Source organism: Centroberyx gerrardi, chromosome 22 (genome assembly GCF_048128805.1).
Source record: "Centroberyx gerrardi isolate f3 chromosome 22, fCenGer3.hap1.cur.20231027, whole genome shotgun sequence".
Taxonomy (NCBI): domain Eukaryota; kingdom Metazoa; phylum Chordata; class Actinopteri; order Beryciformes; family Berycidae; genus Centroberyx; species Centroberyx gerrardi.
Genome location: NC_136018.1, coordinates 22,326,937 through 22,346,411, shown reverse-complemented (window position 1 = coordinate 22,346,411; position 19,475 = coordinate 22,326,937). Strand labels below are relative to the sequence as shown.

Genomic DNA, 19,475 nt, shown 5'->3' with positions numbered 1-19,475 from the left:
CTTCATTCAATAACACCATTCATACATCAACTTATCATAATAATAGCTTTTCCACCATCTTGATTGTTTGAAACGCAGGTGAGTCAATAGGAATGATTGTCAAGTCGAGGCTCCCGCAGGCTCCGCTGCTGCCTTTCCCCGCGCGGGACGACGACCCGGGTCGCCCCCCCCTCCAAACCCGACGTTAACACCCACCGCTCTCCTCGTGACGTCCCACATCATCCTGGGAGGCGAAGGGGGGGTGGGAAATACCTTGTAAATACCCCAGAGAGGCAAAGAGAGAGAGGGAGAGAGAGAGAGAGAGGTACTAGGCCCGGTGGAGGTCCAGGGCCGCAGCCAGGAGGAGGCCCAGGAGGAGGCAGGGGCCGAGGGGCAGGGGGGGCGAGGGGGGCGCGCCGCCGGAGGAGCGGATGGTGGAGGTCTGGATCTCGGAGGTGAGGAAGGCGGAGAGGGGCACGTGGGAGACCAGTGTGGGGCTGGCGTAGTTGATGAGGGAGTCGATCTTCTCCGCCTCCTTGCTGCAGGCTTCGATCTGCCAGGGAGGAGAGACACAAGAGAATGAGAGAAACGGCTCACTTTTCTCTCTTGTTCCCCCAATATCTCTCGCTCTCCCTTTTTTTCTCATCAGTCGGGAAAGCAGCAGTGAGGTTCTCTCTGTTTATTTCTTAGATATCAGCAAGTCAGTCTCATCCACCTCTGATACGATGGATATGATGCAGTTTGACTGATTACATATTTATTGTAGGATTGATCAATACTACACTGGTTGTCTATGGGAAGACCTTAACCTGAACTCATTCTAATGAGATATTTTGATCAGAAAAGAGTGCCACACTGTATCAACCAAAATATGTATCAACCTGTCAAGTGATGCATATTGTCTGTCCTTTAATAAATTTGTCTCTTGGTTAAAGTTGCTATGTGTTGCATTTTTAACCATCAGTTTATCATTGTCAAATTAATTGTAATACCTTGGTATATTTACTGTAAACAAATGAGACCATGGTGGAGACGATTGGTCGCCTCTATCTCACACCAGGGGTACTGTTAGTGCTTGTGTTTCTCTAAATTAAGACTACATTTCCCATAATCCCTGTTGTTTCCTGTCCCCCCTCCACTCCCTGAAGAGGTTGGAAGTAAATTTTCCATCTTCATTTCACTCCTTCCATCATCTGCCGTTACCAGAAACTGAAAGATTTAGCTCTATTTGCTCTGGAAGAACAGCGCCCTCTTCCTGTTTTGTGCCGTAAAGCGATCCAGCAGATTTCCCGCCAAATCCGACCCAGTGATACACAATGTAAACTGCAGTGTAGAGGCTGCTAGAGGGTAATGATCTCATTTGTTTACTGTAATTGTACTAATGTCTCCAAATTAATGTGGTAATGATTTATTGATGCTACAATGCCACATGTAGGACCTTTAATTAACTGAATGGTATGATATTATTAAACCACTCTTAGTCGCTAACTCAATGTGGTTATAATTGTTTCTTCTACTTTTATATTTCATGACCATAAAGCGTTTTGAATGGAAGCTGAATTGAGAGAGAGAACGACAGGAAAGAGGGAGTTTGACAGGAAGAGACATAAAGTGTTTCTGAGTCAGCCTCTTTATGTTTTGAGGCAAATCATTTGAAGTGTCCTATATATTTCTGCTTCTTTTCACTAAATCTTCCTCCTGCAGGGAAAATATCTGCAAGGTCACTGTGTTTCTGAATGGCTTTATTGTCCATGAGGACACAGGGACCTTGAACCAAAAAAAAAATGACAGCTTCACCAACAAAAACCTAAATAGAATGGCTATGTCATCCTTCTTATATTCTCCCCCCACAGCTCCTGGTATTTTCAGCTATTAATTTAAGGATTACACTGATATATGGGGCTGATATTGGCCTTCTATAGAAACATATCAGATCTGGTCCAGCCACCTCTGATATGTTGGATATGATGCAGTTTGACTGATTACATATTTATTATAGAATTGATCAATACTACACTGGTTGTCTATGGGAAGACCTTAACCTGAATTTATTCTAATGAGACATTTGGATCAGATTCCACACAAGTATGGTGGTGCGGACTACGGTTCCCCAGAGTGGCCAATTCTGGTGGTTTACCGTTCTGGAACTCGACCAGTGTTATGTGCACTAAAAAAAAAAAATCCCTTCTTCCCTTACACTCCATTCCCTCTCCCTGTTTCCTACCCTTCTTCCATGTTTTTGTCATTCATTTATCAGCCTATCAGCGGCTTTTATACGAACCATGTTCAACACAATCGGGCACAAATTGATTATGGATTAGATTAGATTTCAAACAGAGAGAGAGAGACCGCTTTCACTTCTGGTTTTTCACTGTCTGTTAAACTCAGACTTGGGTACATTTTGATGTCAGTGAGCAGTACTTTCTATTTGGATCATCATTTGTTTCCCCTATATTGGCAGTGAGCTGCTATTGCTCAGTCAAAGAGGGGGGGGGGGGGGGAATATTCTGTTAACTGGTTTATTCATGGCAACAGGGAGACTCAATCACAGGGTATCAACGGTTCAAGGAAACAAATCAACCTGAGTATGGACAATAGTACTGTGCATGGAAAGGTAGCCAGTGTCTGATATGCCATTACTGGCTTTTGAATGATTTGTATAATTTTGGGATTGTTGACACCATTAAAGATTGGTGATTATGTGCTCTTGTATAGTACATGTTTTTTGTCTTTTTGGTTTTTGCAAAATGTACATTTCGTCTATTGCTATGGCAATGCTGCCTCTAATAAACAGTCATGACAATAAAGTAAATGAAGTGAAAAAGTGAAGTGAGATGGCAAAATAGGCGACAGATGAGTCCTCCCCCTCAGTTTACCACTGTAATCTGGAAGCATAAATATTCATGTCCAGAAGGAGAGGAGAGGTGGGTAATTAGCAGAGCTAAACACTGGTGTGCTTGGGAGTTGGATGTGGTTGTGCGTTTACAGTAGGTGTGTGTGTGTGTGTGTGTGTGTGTGTGTGTGTGTGTGTGTGTGTGTGTGTGTGTGTGAGGAGAGATAGAAAGGGTGCCTGTTGTCACTGCTGCCAGGCAAAAAGCGCACATCTCCGAAAAGTAACTTCTTCAGGAATGTAGAAAATGTAGATTATTTGTTCACTGAAAATCTGAAAAATTCAGAGGTTTAGAAGAGGTTTCAAAGGTCTTGAAACTCACTCAACACATTACAGCAAAGATTTTGACATTGAATAGATGTTGATGCGCCGGCCTTCACCAAAACCCATGTAAATACAGCAGCTAAAAGAAAGTTGAGAAATCTGGAGTCGTCCATAGCTGCTAGCTGCATCTTTTTGTGAAGTCAGGACCTAAATATCTTTCTGATATCACTTCAAAACAGTCTCCAAAGCTGTTTTAATATGACTTTTTACCGTGCCATAATATGATTTCATATTTGGAAAATTTGTGCTCAGTTGCTGATATTGGCCTTTTATTAAAAGTTCAGATCAGTCATGCTGTTTCAGAGGCTTTTCCACCCTGACAAGAATACAATTCTGAGAGGAAACACCGAATAGGCCTACTTATAATTTTTTTTAACGTTTTTGGTATGAAAATGGTTATTGAATACAAACTATTGGCTATTGTCAACAAAAAATATCAGTATCAGCCTTCACGCATTTTGTAATATGTCATCTAAACCAGTGGTTCTCAACATGGGGTCCGGGGACCACCAGGGGACCTTGAGGGGCTTCCAGGGGGTCCCCAGCAAATTAACTGAAAGGAATGACTATTTTGATCATAGTTTCACTGTTATCCCTCTACCTACAATACAGATAGTCATGGAATTCTGGATATAATGATATCTAGCAATACAAATATTCTCAGATTTGAGTTTGAGAGACAAAATCTCATCAAATCGAGGTCCATGGCCTTAATGTGTACTAAATTAGGGGTCCATGATATGAAAAAGGTTGAGAATCGCTAATCTAAACAACACAAAACTCAGATGTGTTAAAATGGTCAAATGCAAAAAATGCTAAAAGAGAGTGTGTCACCTGTCTGTATATGTGTGTGTGTGTGGGTTTTACCTGCAGCGGCGTGGGCTGCTGGTCCACCGGGGCGATGAGGACGACCAGCTGGTGGTCGAAGCTCAGGTAGCCAAAGACGTCGCACTGCGGCACCGAGACGTGGAGCCGCAGGATCTGCAGCACGTCGTGCACCGTCACCGGCTGGTTCCTGTTCAGCTGGAGACATGGGGGTCAGAGGTCAAACAGGTGACTATCAGGTGTTATCTTAAGGTAGAATAATGTGACAAGCAAATTTTAAGCACAGGTTTTGCGCAAATCAGGTGCGTTTCCATCAGCTGGGTTGAGAAAAAATGTCAGAAAATGGAGAATATTTCAAGAATTCAAGAATTAATTAGTATGGGACAAGTTGTTTTTGATCTTTAGTGTCAGCTAATGTTAGTCATATTTCATGCAAAGACAAAATCAAAGAAATGCACTTAGAAATATTCTTATATTCCAACTAATGGCCATTCAACAACAATAGAGACTTATACATTTCAGAACATTCAAAACCAACATTTTTTTTGCAGCAAAATTGAACCATTCTTGGGCTTCTACCTCGTTATTTATTCCACAAATGCGTTTCCATCGCTATTTATCGCGTAATTTCTTCATTGCTTCAAGCGAGCATAAACAATTTTTAGACACTGAGGAAATTTGATTGCACTTTTCTGTTTAAATTCAGCTTTTCTAGAGTTTCTAGAAGCCGAGTTTGCATGAGCATACCTGGATGGAAACCCAGCAAATGTGACAAATAAAATTAATATCAGAGCTAGACAGCTACATTTAAAAAGTATGACTAATTCATTCCTTAATTCAGCAAATTGGATAAGTGGAAATACAGAGACAAACAGCATGCCTCAAACAAATGAAGGATAGAAAATGACAGCTATGTCTGTTTCACTTTATAATTTGATTGTTTATATACAGTCATACAGTCACTCTATGCTTTGGTTATGGGAGCTGAATTTGCTATATTGTTCACACTTATTCATGCCAATACAGCAGACTGAATCAAATAGAGAGAGAGAAAGAAAAGCATAAGGTTCAAAAGGTTAATGAAAACATTTGTCTCCTCAGACTTTGGCAGAATTAGCTTGATATTTAGGAGGCTGGAATTTCAACAGGCAACTAGCAGAATGGGCAGAATCCACACGCCGATCAGATGCTAATTGGAATGCAAACGGAATGAAAACAGACAGCTGCAATGAAGGAGTGAGAGTTGGATGGACTCAACCACTCAGAAACAGGCTTTTGAAAGTCTACTGTTTATGTTTGATTAGAAGAAACTTTCATTATTACTGTGGTGAAATAGTCATGGGATACAACAAATAGGATAGGAATAAGCGCTCATTGCTGTGGTGTTTCCGCACTGCACTTCCCAGAGATCACCTGTCAATCAAACAGTGTGGGCGGAGCTTGGATTTCCTGTTGATGCAGTTTGAGTTTCTCTTTTCTTTGTCTGTTCAGCCATGGTGGCTATCACTGCTCATGCTAACTACCCAGTTCTTCTTCTTCTGTTGATTGCAAATGAACCGGAAACCTAAACCGCATCACTTACTATGCAGCAGAGGATTTTTCCCAGGAAAGACCTAGCAGTTTAGAACAGGAAATGTTAAAGCTTTCATGAACTGGATATAGGTTGAATCACTATTGTGCTCTATCAATTGGCCAAAGAGAGACACAAAATGGACATTTATTTATATGAAAATGCCGCTGATTATTACTTTAAACATAACACAACTGCCAATTCTAACACTTGAACATGTTAAGTATGAAAAGTATGAAATATATGAATTAGAGCATGTATGCAGATTGCAAAATAACAGCAGCAGAGACCCTAAGAAATGAGTGAAAAATATGTTGGACACACAAACCCTTTGCTGCGAGTGAAGTGCCCCAATCCTCCCTCCACAAATGAAGTGAATGAAACAAATAACTGAACGAGCAAATAAAGGAATAAGTGAACAAAGTATCAGTGAAGCAGTCCGCTGCAGAACAAACAGCGGAGTAACACAGTCAAACTCTCATGTATCCTGGCAGCTTCAGATCAAATCAGCTCCCGCTCTTGTCTGGTATTAGCGGGCTTAAGGCCGGAGTCTTAGCGACGTGTTTGTGTTGGGGATTACAGCCCCGGCCGACTAATAGCCGAGCGGGCTTTGTCGCGTAATTAAGCTGATTAGAACGAGATGCCGGCGGGGCTTATTAGCTGCGAACATGTCGGCGTTTATGCACCGCCGCCGGGGCTTTGGTGCTTCGGAGCGCTGCTGTTCCGACAGGCGCGACAAACACGCGGGGAATCCTGGGTGAGGTGGGGTGGGGGTGGGGAGCATGTGATGGGATGATGGGATGTTGTGGCCAAGGCTGGAAGTCACCAATTACCAGAGATGGAAAGTAACCAAGTAGCTGTACTTAAGTTCAATTTTGAGGTACTGGCACTTTACTTGAGTAGTTCCATTTTGTGAGACTTTGTACTTTTACTATAAAGTATTGTACTTTTTACTCCACTAGATTCATCTGAAGGCTGTAGAATAAGGTTTTACATGCAAAACATACGATAAGCTCATAAAATATGATGCATTGTTAGAGTTTAAACTCCCCAGCAGTATATGCAGCAGTTAGACCGATAACATTAAAATACTTCTTACAGGTTAATGCTTCAATATTAACATTCTGAAAGAATGAGGACTTTTACTTTTGATGCTTCAGTACATTTTACTGCTAATACTTCTATACTTTAAGTAAATTAAGTTTATCAAGTATTTTTTCATTATGGTATTGCTACTTTTACTTAAGTAAAGGATGTGAAGACTTTTTCCACCAATGCCAATTACAATTTCTTGCATTACTGTAACTGAGTAGCTTTTTTGTGCACTAGTACTTTTCAGTCAGTCAGTTATTATACTTAAGTATGCATAGACATGTAGCATAGTGTCTTAGCATACATATTTTGTAGAATACAGTGCCCTGAATGTTCAGTATTGTGCCGCAGTTGAACTATTTGTGACTAACCCCTCCCCCTTCCTTTTTGTTTACTTCTTTGTCTTTTTCCTTTGTTTTTTCCTGTTTTTATGTATTCATGTACTTATTTTTCATTCTCTCTGTTTTCTTGTGCTTGTGTCTCTGCCTCTGTTTGAAGATTTCAGCAAAGTAACAGCACTTGCACTTGAGCAGGATACTGTTTTGTGGTCTAGTAGTGGCTGCAGTAGGGGGCTGCTTGGGTTTACGGCTCTCTCTAGTGGCCGAAACCCATCATTACATCTAATACCACTGGCATCACCCAGACATGTTAGGACACAGTCGAAAATGAAAAGATACATGTTTTTGTGCGTATTTGACATGGTTTTTATTGAAATAGCTATACAAAAATATGTAGTCTTGTACAGCGATAAAGACCCATAATGTCGTTTGGTGTCTAAGTGTCCATTTGGAGTCTCTTTGGAAATCTGCCTAGACATTACCTTAGAACAAACATTGCCAAATTCTCATTTTTAGTGCTGCTTTTATCAACTTTGACCCTGGATTTGGCAGCAGTTCACACTCAAAAAAATAAATAAAAAAATCAGCTTCTGTTTTGAGCTTCTGTTACTCTGTGTCAGTCATACTTAGAGTCATTCTGACACTTGGAGAAGAAACTCCCAAGGCTTACCTTTCAGGAAAGACCAAGATTCTGCCTGTAGTCACAGGGGTTCAAGAACAGTCACCACTTTATTTTGGGTATGTCGTTTTCAGCCTTGCTTTCAGAAAAAAGGGTGCTTTCGAAGAGTAGCCAATTTTCTAAAAAGTCTCAAGATTTTTTACATTCATTTTAAGAGTTTTTAGATATGAGCTCTCAACATGCAAAATTTATAAAGCATCAACGTTTTCTTGTAGTTACATTCATGAAAAACTCCCTTTGATATTCCCTTTAATCACAATGAAATCAATCATTGACTGTGAATAAGCCGACACTGATGAATGAAAACAGAAGCCGGACCGTGATCCCAACCATACCTTGGAGAAAGTATTCATCTGGTCTTTGTTCCAGAGGATCTGCAGCATGCTGGCACACAGAGGACAGCAGGCTCCTGCAAACAGAGGTCAGATGTCAGGGGGTCATCGTGCTACAGCCTTCGGAAAGTAACGCTGCATTCACATCGTAAGGGAATAACTGTCGGTTAAAACTTTATTTTTCTTTAAGCAACTGAAAAACTCTTCCACTGGGGTGAAGGTTTCACTCTTGTGGAATTCAATTTGTTTCGAGGCTTTTCTTGCATCGAGTGTTATTTTCTCGATACTCATGGAGAGGTCTGCCTTACTCTGCCTTGTTTCAACAAACTGTTTCAAGAACACTCCTAAAGCAAGTGAAACTGCATTGGAATCAAGAGGAATCATCTCAACCCATTGGCATATATTTTTTCACTTGTTTAAGAAAATAGGAGGCATATTTTGCACATCATGTATATCAACTGCAAATTCACATATTTGGTAATATTCCCTTATTCTCTCTCATTTGTATATATATATCTTGTATATATCATGTCACCTTTTTGTATTGCAATATGTTGAATTTCGATACATTGTTCCATCCCTAATGTTCATATTTTCAGAATTGATCACTTACATATTTTCATTCATTTTCAATATCTTTCAATATGTTCTACTTGTTATTTTGCACACCCTTATGATGCAGTAACTCTTATTTTTTCATGCTTTTCATTCATAACTCCACTTCATATTCTAGTTTTCTTTGCTGAATCCTATTTACTATTTTGCTGCTGCAACGATCCAATTTCCCAACGGCGTTCATTAAAGTCTCCTGCACATTATTTGCAGCGAGCATTACAGCCTGGCTACTGGACCACAGCTCCATGGATGGAGGAACCGGTGCATCCAGTGGACCCCGGGTGTGTGTCAGTCCACTCACCGGGGGGCGTGACGGGGACGCAGCCCGGGGTGGACAGAGGCGGACAGGGGATGGAGCTGCAGGCGGAGTCCGAGGCCAGGTCGGACACGCCCCCCACGGCGTGGCAGGGGCCCTCGTAGTCCACGGCCACCCGGTCGGAGAAGGCCTCGCACACCGTGTTGTAGGTCTCGCCGTTATGGCCGCACACCTTCCGTGGCTTCCTACAGGCGTCCTGAGCCGCACACACACACACACACACACACACACACACACACACACACACACACACACACACACACACACACGCACGTTAATGGATGTGAATAAGATGCACATTTTGCACATCATGTACATATGCTGTAAATACACGTTTCGGTGATGCTTTACATTAAGTGTTCATTAATGTTAACTAATCCATTTGCTAACATGAATTAAACATGAATAACAACATTAACAAAGACTAGGTAATGTTAAATGCACATGAACTGCATTAATTAATGTTGTTATACATGTTTGTTAATGTTAACCAATGTGTTTACTAACATGAATTAAGCATGAACAGTGATATTAACAAAGATGAGTTCATGTTAAATGCATAATAAACAGCAGAGATCTCACTATTTTTACTTTTTTTCCCCAGCTTTTTAAATGTTTCCACTTATTTCTTACTATATATATTTAATTTTTTTGTGTAGTTAAATATTTATATTTTCATTCATTTTTGTTTGTCCCTATATTCTACTGCTGTTATTTTGCACACCCTCATAATGCTGTAACACCTACTTTTTATACTTTCATTCATATATTTGTACTGTCCTTGACACGCTGTAATTATCAGTTGCATTGTGTCTGATACCCCTCATTTGCTCTATTCTTATTATATTCTATTTATTCTTATCCTATTCGTATCCTATTACTATTTGCTGCTACAATGACCCACTTCCCCCCCGGGGGTCATTAAAATTTCATTTTATCTTAACTTACACACACACTCAATCAATAGACACACATAAGCACGGTGTTGGTGCTATGTGAAGCGATCTGGATCTTGCCTGTAAGTGTGGAGCGCTGATTGCTGGTCTACAGACGTGGCAACCTGACACCGGGGGTTTAGATGTCTCGTAACAGGCCGTCTCATCCATAAGTGAGTGTGAGTGTGATGTGAGTGGCACTAAACCAACCGCAGGTCGCTGCTTTTCAAAACCACTGAGGTCAAGTGTACCTCTTCCAAGACAAACCTGTTAAGGAGGGAATGTGAAGCCTAACGATGACTTTGCACTCTAGGAATCAACTGCATTGACCGTTTGGGTGGCATCGACCGCACTGTAGTTCACAGACTGGAGCCTTGTGTGAAGTGAAGTTATGTGACTATAGCAGGGGTTCTGCAACTTATTCAAATGTAAAATGTTTATTGTTCAGTCAGGCGTTTATTGTCATGTTGGGACCTACCAGAAACAAACTTGCGGCCCGTTTTGGATTCCAACTAGGCTTGGGCGATATCCAAAATTTTATATTATGATACTGTCCCGCCAAAATATCGCGATATACGATATCATTGCTTTTTTCCCCCGTTTCTTTTTACGTTTTTTTGGGGAGGGGGTATTTTATTCGATATTCAATATCAGTATTGGTTGCCTAGTTCCAACCAATAGTCCAATAGCAGAGACAAACACAAAAGATGGCATGCGACAAAGGTCCAGCGCCAGATTTGAACCCGAGATGTCAGTTACATGGTATGCTGCCTTGGATGGATTCCCTCAACTAACTGCTTTCAAACCTTTAGTCCATTTGATTTGGTCTAAATCTGGCAGATGAATTGTTCCTTTGTTGCATTGATGCACTGGTTCAGTTACGTTTCGCACAACATTTCAAGCGAACCATAATTTATCAACAAAAGCCACATGGGAGCAGTCATTTCCTTCACTGGTCAGATATCTGGTGCAGGAACGGACTTTCTTCAGGGGTAAAACTTGGGTCCTTAACCCATAATGAGCATTGCTTCATTAGACTCTTCTCTATTGCAGTCCCACTTTGTGTTTTAGACTGATAAGACAGGGATTTTTACATAAAAATCTTGCCTAGCACAGCTCTAAGTTGTTTGTTAACAAAGAGATAGCACTTTTACAGGCAGGTTCATTGATATTTTGGAGCTATTAAATGACACACTTCACTTAATGGTTTCCTTTCAAAACGGATAGAGTTCTGACAATGAACTCTTCACTTCCCCAGCAGCCGGGACTCTGACTGCGGTTAAGTAAGCTTTATCTCGGTTTGAAGGTCTAATCACTGTACATCTCTCGTCGCTGCTGCGGATTAACTACAGGCTTTTCTGTTGCCGTGTCAGAAAAGGCTTTCTGCAGCCTAGCAGGCTAAATTCAAATGGGTTTAAGGATTAAGGTCCACCGAGGATATGCTGAAGAGATGCTGAAGGATGCTGGATCACTTGGTAGTCTTTGGGGAGGGAATGTGAAGGCTTCCTTTTCATATGTTGTCATGTGAACACAAATGTGCACAGGTAGTGTCGAGACGACAGTGCAGCAGAGATAAGTCTATTAGGAAAAGCCTTGAGTAAATCTCTTTAACAGCAGTCGAAATATCAGCTGTTGGGAAAGTGAAGAGCTCCGTTTCTTAAGAAAATCATTACTTGAAGATTATTGTTTAAAGGTGCTACATGTATCATTTTCATCAGTAAATCATTATCACATTAAATTTGAGACTTTAGTATAATTTTCGTAAACAAACAAGACCATCGCCTAGAGGATTGGCAGCCTCTACCGAGCGGCGGTGTCCCACGCCGAATATGACGTAAATCAAATATGGCTGCCATGTGAATAAAGCGAACAGTTTGTGTGCTATGTAAAGCATTTTGTGGTTTGTATCCCATGCTGTGTACCCTACCTGGCACTGGCCCATGTACGCCAGGGCTTTTCCGTTCTGCTGCAGCTGGCAGAGGCTGGCGTGGACCAGGCCGTCGGTGTCGCAGGCCGGCTCTATGCTGCTCTTGTCACAGGCTGCCGGCCGGCCGACGCACTCGTACTGCAGGCAGTCTGACGAGTCGCTCAGACACACGCGCCGCTTCGTGACGCACCTGGAAACACACACACACACACACACCTTTGTATTAGGATCCGTCTTTGTTTTATTCCATGTGTGATGAGACCAGGAAAGAATCCTCAGAAAAGATATACTGTATATACATATATATAAATGTACATACCACATCACCCCAAATATACACACACACCTATCACCCACAATACACACACACACATACTGTATATACAGTATATGTACAAGCATGCACACACACACACACACACACACACATGCATCGAGGTAAGTGCATGTACACACAAGCACAAACACACATAAACACACACACGCATGCATTGAGATATATGCATGTACACACAAGCACGAACACACACACACACACACATATACAGTATATATACTGTATGTATGTGTGTGTGTGTGTGCCTGTACACACAAGCATGCACACACACAAACAAACACACACACACACATGCATGGAGATATGTGCATGTACACACAAGCACAAACACACACACACACACACACACACACATGCATCGAGGTATGTGCATGCACACATGCACACACACACACACACATTAGGAATACATCTTAGTAAGAAGCAGTAAAAAAAAGTAAAACAACTTTTCCCCAACACACACACACACACAAAGAAACCCTGCTCTCTCTGTCACCATAGCAACCAGCCAGTCTCCGAGGCTGAGCACCAATCAGGTGTTTAGCAAACCTGGGTTGGCTTGCTAACTTTTACTGCCTTGTTTACCCCCAGAACAAAGGCAAATGTTTTGTCGAGTGAGTTTGAGCGTGAGAGAGTGTGTGTGTGTGTGTGTGTGTGTGTGTGTGTGTGTGCATATAAGGTCTTTGAACAGAGAGCCAAGAGAGAGTTCATGAAATATATTGAGGTATGCCATAAGACAATTGACGTCAGCATGTGGTGGGAATGAAAATGTGAAACCTGTGTGTGTGTGTGTGTATGTGTGTGGGAGGGAGGGAGAAGTGTAATAAATGTCTTCCAGATTGCATCAGTCTGAGGGAAAAAATTAATTTAACTCCGCTGAAACGTTCATATTCAAATGTATGATTTTGTTTGTGTCTATCTGATGAGAGAGAGAGAGTCTAAGTGTGTGTCTAACTGACACACACACACACACACATACACGCACACAGACTGATACACAGGGCAGGGAATATAATATAAAGTTGATATTTTTCTCGATGCATTGGCAATATTGTGAAACTTCATGCCAGTAAAGCACACTGGAAACTGAAATGGAACTGCAATAACTCCAATGACATACCTGCTCTTTTTTTAAGACATTAGCTGACACTCTTATCCAGAGTGACTTACAAAGAGTGCAACAGCAAAATAAGCTGTAATTCCCATTAGGGTTTGACTGATATGGGTGTGTGAATGCTCATATTATGATATTTTTGGACTGAAGCTGCTGAAATTTGACTCTTTTCATGCCAAACAAATACAAATATTCAGTGTCTCTTCCAGAATTTTTGTTCTTGTCAGGGTGGAAAAGCCTCTGAAACAGCATTTAGATCATGGGTGAGGGGTCAAAGGTTATGAGGGGGAGGGGGGATGGAGGGGGGGGTCGCCGGTGATCCCTGGATGGAATGAAATAACACACCCCATACTGATATAAGCCTCGTGGCCAGTTACCCCCCAGTTACCACAACCACGACCACCTGAAAAAACAAACCGGGCTGTCAATCACGGTTGCAGAAAAAGAAAGATGGAGTGAGAAGGGAAGAGAGAGAGAGAGAAGGGAATTAGAGCGATAAAGCAGAGCGGATAAAGAGATTTTTCCAGGTGGGTGTGAAAAGCTTTAGGCTTTCGGATGGTGAAATCTAGCTGAAATCTTAAGAGTGAGTCTCCCTGACCTACAGTTATCCCTGATGCTGTTTAATGAGATGTGGGAGGAGACATGGAAATATGAGACTCTCTGATATGACAGATATGATGCAGTTTGTTTGATTAAATATCTACTGTAGGATTTATCAATACTGGTTGTCTATGGGAAGCCCTGAACCTGAATTGATTCTAATGAGACATTTTGGTCAGATTCCAGTATTTCTATTTATCGGGGGTTCAGTGGAGAGTTTTAGTGTCCCATGATGGTCTAAATGCTGTTTCGGAGGCTTTTCCACCCTGACAAGAATACAATTCTGGGCGAAAACACTGAATTTTTGGCTTGAAAATGGTCAAATTTAAAACAAAATATCAGCTCTTGGCAACTTTGGTCCAAAAAATATCAGTATCAGTGTTGGCATTCAAAAACCATATCAACTGAACCCTACTCAGTAACCACAGACACAGTCAAACCCACCTCTGGTTTCTCTGGCAGGGTTTGGTAGAGCAGGGGTCGCTGGAGCGGCAATGGCCGAAGAGAAACTGGTGGTCCTGGAAGCCCATGCAGCGAGCCACGCAGCTGCTGGGGTAGGTCCGCCCGTTAGTGGCACACACTGGGACAAACTTGTCCGGACAGCCGCAGGGAAGACCTGGAGGAGGGCAGGGAAGAGAGAGGGAGGAATGAAACTGTTAGCTTGCTACATAGAAAAACTAGCTAACTGGCTAGAGGAATAGAATAGAACTTTATTGTCCAGCGCAGTGGAAATTTGCCTTTGGCTTCACAGGTTGGTTAAAATGTGACACAATACAATACATAAAATACAATACACGCAAAAAACAATATACATAGCCAACAATGTCAAAGCTGGCTAACTAGCTAGCTAACTGTCTAGCATCCTAGCCAGTTAGCTTCTAGCTTTCGTCTCCTTCAGGTGGTGCCAGTGTGGAAAAGCAATGTTAATGTTTACCGTGTTTTTGAACAGGTCTTGTCTGCTGCATGTTTAGCTTTACTGTTCTATCTTTTCTTTCCCCCATTGTTGCTATTACTTCCCTGCTCTGCGACTGCTAGCCTCACCTTGATAGCCACAACTCAATGGTATAAACCCCAAAACATCCCAACATCATTGAAAAGCCAATTTCAGGCAAACTTAGGCATGAATACACAGGGGCACAGACAGAAACAGAGTGGTAATCTATAGGTATATATCCTTTGCAGCTAGTAGCTTTGTGACTGAAAGATTGCCGATTTTCATGGGAAAATCTGGGTGGGGGAAAGAGAATGAATTGCATCCTCTCCCGTTCTTTTTTCCCCAGATGGTCCAGGATTCAAACCGATAACCTTCCAATCTCTAGCCCACTGAAGCAGCTGATGGACCGACCTCACCTGAAAAGATGCCTGGCATACATGGCATAAGACAAACAGACAGGCAGACACACACACCACACACACACACACACACACCGGTGAAGCGTCGGCGGTCCTCGTCGGAGCTGTCCACACTGAGACATTCTCTGGTGGAGCAGATGGTGTCGCCAGCATAGCAGGAACAAGGGTGGCAGTCGACCCTGAAGGATGTCCCATGGCCTGGTGGTAGCACACAACACATCATTGTTAATTATAATCAGTTTACTATTTAAAGGTACTACTTGTGGCATTTTAACATCAATTCAAGACCATTGCCAAGAACATTGTCAGCCTCTACCAGCCTCTACTCTCCATTTTACATTGTGTGCCATCGGTTCGGATTTGGCGGGAAATCTGCTGGATTGCTTTACGGCACAAAGAGAGATTGCTTTACAGCAAAAACAGGAAGAGGGCGCTGTTCTTCCAGCACGAACGGAGCTATATCTTTCAGTTTCTGGCGATAACAAATGATGGAAGGAGTGAAATTCTGACAGAAGAATCACTTCCAACGTGTAATATTTTATTACTGTTATTTCAAGAATGATTCATTTGCTCATTCCTCCCGGGGAGCAGTAATTTGTTACTGCCATTACTGCACCACTGGTCATAATACTTTTCCATTACACCGTCAAAATTAGCGGTGGTCACTGTACTTTGGTTGAAGAAGATTGTGGGAATAACAGACCACGAAAAGCAGATGCTTCACTGCGCTTAAGGCAAAAAGGTGCACTTCACCGTAAGAGAGAGGGTAGAGAGGGTTGACACTCAAAAAACACAACTGACACACAATTACATTTAAAAGCTTTTGAAGTTGAGATTTCATCATCATTATCTACATGCTGAATTACCGATAAGCAACAGATTTTATGAATTGGGTTCGGCCCCATACAAGACAAGAACAGCGTGTATCTAATTCAAACCAAACATCTGTCTTCAATAAGAGCATAACGGCTGCCCCCCCCCCCCTTTTTTTTAGAAGTGCAGGCGAAAACAAACATAAAAGCAAAAAGCTAAAAGAGCAATAAACTTCTCTGGGTTCAAACTGATGTGGATGGCGAGGGGAGAAACAAGGGGGGGTGAAACACTTGAGCAAAATGGTAAAAACGTGTGTGTGTGTGTATATGTACGCACCTACTATATATACTGTATGACTACTAAATGAATGGGACCGTTGAATTGAATGTTTACTTATTATATTCTTGCTGATAATTAATAATAACTGATTTCTGTACTCGTCTTTTCTGTCTATAATGTTACCTCACTTGATACTATTGCTTTTGCAGATGTGATCTATGACCACAAGGGGGCAGAGAGAGAGAGAGAGAGAGAGAGAGAGAGAGAGAGCTACATGGGCCAACTCTCCAAACAATGAATTGATTGCTTTCCTACAATATATCTAATATCTACATTAAAAACTATGTTATGATGTTTCTACAGTACACTCTTAAATTTCTCTCTCTCTGCTTTTGAATCACCCTTGTAGCCAGATCTTTTTATTACACTATATAGAACAATTGACTCAGTCTGGTCTTACCCACTGTTTGTCTGTAGGGTTATATTGTGTGATTTCATTATGTTTGTGTTTTTATTATGTGTTTTTATTGTAAAACCCTGTCTGCGAACCAAGTTTCCCTCATGGGACAATAAAGCTTTTTCAATTGGTGCGGATGAGGTATGTAGAAAACTTTTGTATTGTTTTGTAATTGAATAGCCAAACAGAATCTAAGCTGTGTCTATGCTGGCTATTATATGTTAACCCAGTACTTTCCCATCCCACTTTTCTGTCTCTGTATTTTCTGTACTCATTCAACTCTCTCTCAGTTCTCTCCAAGCCTTGGACAGCCGACATCCAGCCCAGTTCTTGTAAACAATTGGATGCTTGATAACATTTCTGGCTGCTAAAGGACTCAATACTAATACTCTATTTCCTCCAGGCTGCTCTTCTCTCAGACTGAGGCTTGATCACTATCCTTATAAAAATAAATAGCAATAAAAGCTTTTTCTGTTTTATTCTAATATCGGAATATGTTTGGGGTAGCAACAGTACCTGGACCATAACAGTGGCTGTCTGGGTAGATGAAGTATTTGCAGGATTCAGAAAGCCAAATTTATGACCTTTTTAATGCTACTTAGAATTTAATTTAAGACCAATTCAGCAACCAAAAAAGAAACAAAAAGCTGGCAAAAACAGCCTATTTATGATTGACCATAGCTAATTAAAGTTCTGAAACTATAAATAAGCAGTATAAGAAAAAGGACATCGGGAAATTAAATGTTTAGGGACATGAAGTCCAACATGTTTGGCATCTTGTGTTAACCCTGTGCTGTATTAATCTACATGTGGGTCAAACCCATGTGACCAACTGTAAGAGCAGTAATGTAATACAACATAAGAAACCAACTGCTGCTGCTTCCTTTCAGATTTTTAGGTGAAACTACACAATTCATAACATTTGTCTGATTTCATTTGCCTTTCTTTCCAACAATATCACTATCTAATTTTATATCTGCATCAAAGTGAAACTTAAAGCTGCATGGTGGAAAAATTAAGACCTCTAACTGCTGTATTTAAGACATTTTAATACTTTTTAAGGCATTAAATAGAGATAATTTAAGACTTTTTAAGGACCCTTTGGACAGACAGACAGACAAGAGGCTGGTCTTACCCTTCCTCTGTCCTCCTACGATACAGGCCTTGCTGGTGTCCACACAGGGCATCTCCACACAGTTCTCCAGGCGCCCACTGGGACCGCAGCTACAGACCTCGTAGCATCCAGCTGGACCAGTCCGAGTCGGGACCTGGATGCGAGCGTCCTGCTGCACCAGAAACTCTGAGGCCTCTCCCAGCTTACAGCCTGAACACATACACACACACACACACACACACACACACACACACACAGAACACATCGACAAACACACGCATACAGAGAAGGAAAAAGGATTTTTGGATTGAAACTGACGATCAAAAATTCAAAAAAAGTACAAGTATTCAGTGTTTATTTTTAGTAAGGTGATCATCTGGCCGCTATCCTAATTTTAATAAAAGACCAATACCGGCCCATTATATTGTCTAACCCCAATGATATTCCAATTCATGCCAAACAATCCCAGTGCTACTCCCATGCTTTCATAATATCAGGATGAAAACCAGGTTGGCATAAAACAGCACAATAGCGCCCTCCAACTGTTGAAGTCACTTCACTCAGAGGGAAAGGTGGAGGGGAAGGATGAGGAAAAGAAAGAGAGGGAGTCAGTAAGTAAAACTTTATATGTATAGCACCTTTTAAGGCAAGTGTCACAAAGCGCTTCACAAGTTAAAAACATAAAAAAGATACAGTGACAGTATAGTCAACAACACACGAAGGAATGACTAGTAGCCCCTGGTCTGAGGACCTTAGAGACCTACCAGGTAGGTGTGGAGACAACAGTTCATGTATGTGATCAGCAGGATTTTGAAATCAATCCTGAATTTAGTAGGTAACCAGTGGAGGGAGGCCAATATGGGTGTAATATGAGCCCTCCGACTGGATCTGCTAAGAAGTCAGCAGCAGTATTCTGGATTAATTGAAGGCGGTCAAGAGAAGACTTGTTAAGGCATGTCAAAAGGGCATTACAATAATCCAGGCAAGACGATTCAGCTGGTAGAAACAAGATCTAGTCAACAACATCTTAACAAATCTATAAATGAATCAAAAATAACACCAAAGGTTTTACAACTAGATCTCACATTAGAGGACAAAGGGACAACACTGCTGAACCTCAGACGCTATACTGTCTGGGCCAATAAGAATTTCAGTTTTTTCAGAGTTAAACTGGAGGAAATTGTTTGCCATCCAGTCTTCGATGGCAGCCAAACGATCCTGTAAAACAGCTAATTTATCCAATTGATCCGGTTTGAAGGAGAGATACAGCTGTGTATCGTCGGCATAACAACGGTACAAAATACACTTAAAATGACTGATCAACTGCCCAAGGGGAAGCATGTATAGTGAACAGAATAGGACCCAGGACAGAGCCCTGGGGCACTCCACATGACAGAGCAGCGGGTGATGTGTCACAAAGTTACCAACAGAGACCGAAAAGCTTCTATCAGAGAGGTAAGATGAGAACCAATCCAGGGCAGTCCCAGCAACTCCCACCCATTGCCTAAGCCTTTCAATAAGCATGCTGTGGTCAATGGAGTCACACGCTGAGATCCAGCAATATCAGGACAGAGCAGGCGCCAGCA

At 41.6% G+C, this 19,475-nt stretch overlaps 1 protein-coding gene across 1 annotated transcript in view; it reads right to left on the bottom strand.

Moving 5' to 3' along the window:
* Positions 1–307: 307 nt before the first annotated feature.
* The window catches only part of reck (reversion-inducing-cysteine-rich protein with kazal motifs), a 74,203-nt gene continuing 55,035 nt past the window's right edge, over positions 308–19,475 (bottom strand). The window contains exons 14-21 of the mRNA XM_071900599.1: positions 17,911–18,099; positions 15,302–15,424; positions 14,318–14,489; positions 11,823–12,012; positions 8,946–9,156; positions 8,033–8,106; positions 4,061–4,216; positions 308–532 (exon numbers count right to left, since the gene is read on the bottom strand). Coding sequence (XP_071756700.1) covers positions 308–532; positions 4,061–4,216; positions 8,033–8,106; positions 8,946–9,156; positions 11,823–12,012; positions 14,318–14,489; positions 15,302–15,424; positions 17,911–18,099 — 1,340 coding nt within the window. The remainder of the gene's footprint in view (positions 533–4,060; positions 4,217–8,032; positions 8,107–8,945; positions 9,157–11,822; positions 12,013–14,317; positions 14,490–15,301; positions 15,425–17,910; positions 18,100–19,475) is intronic.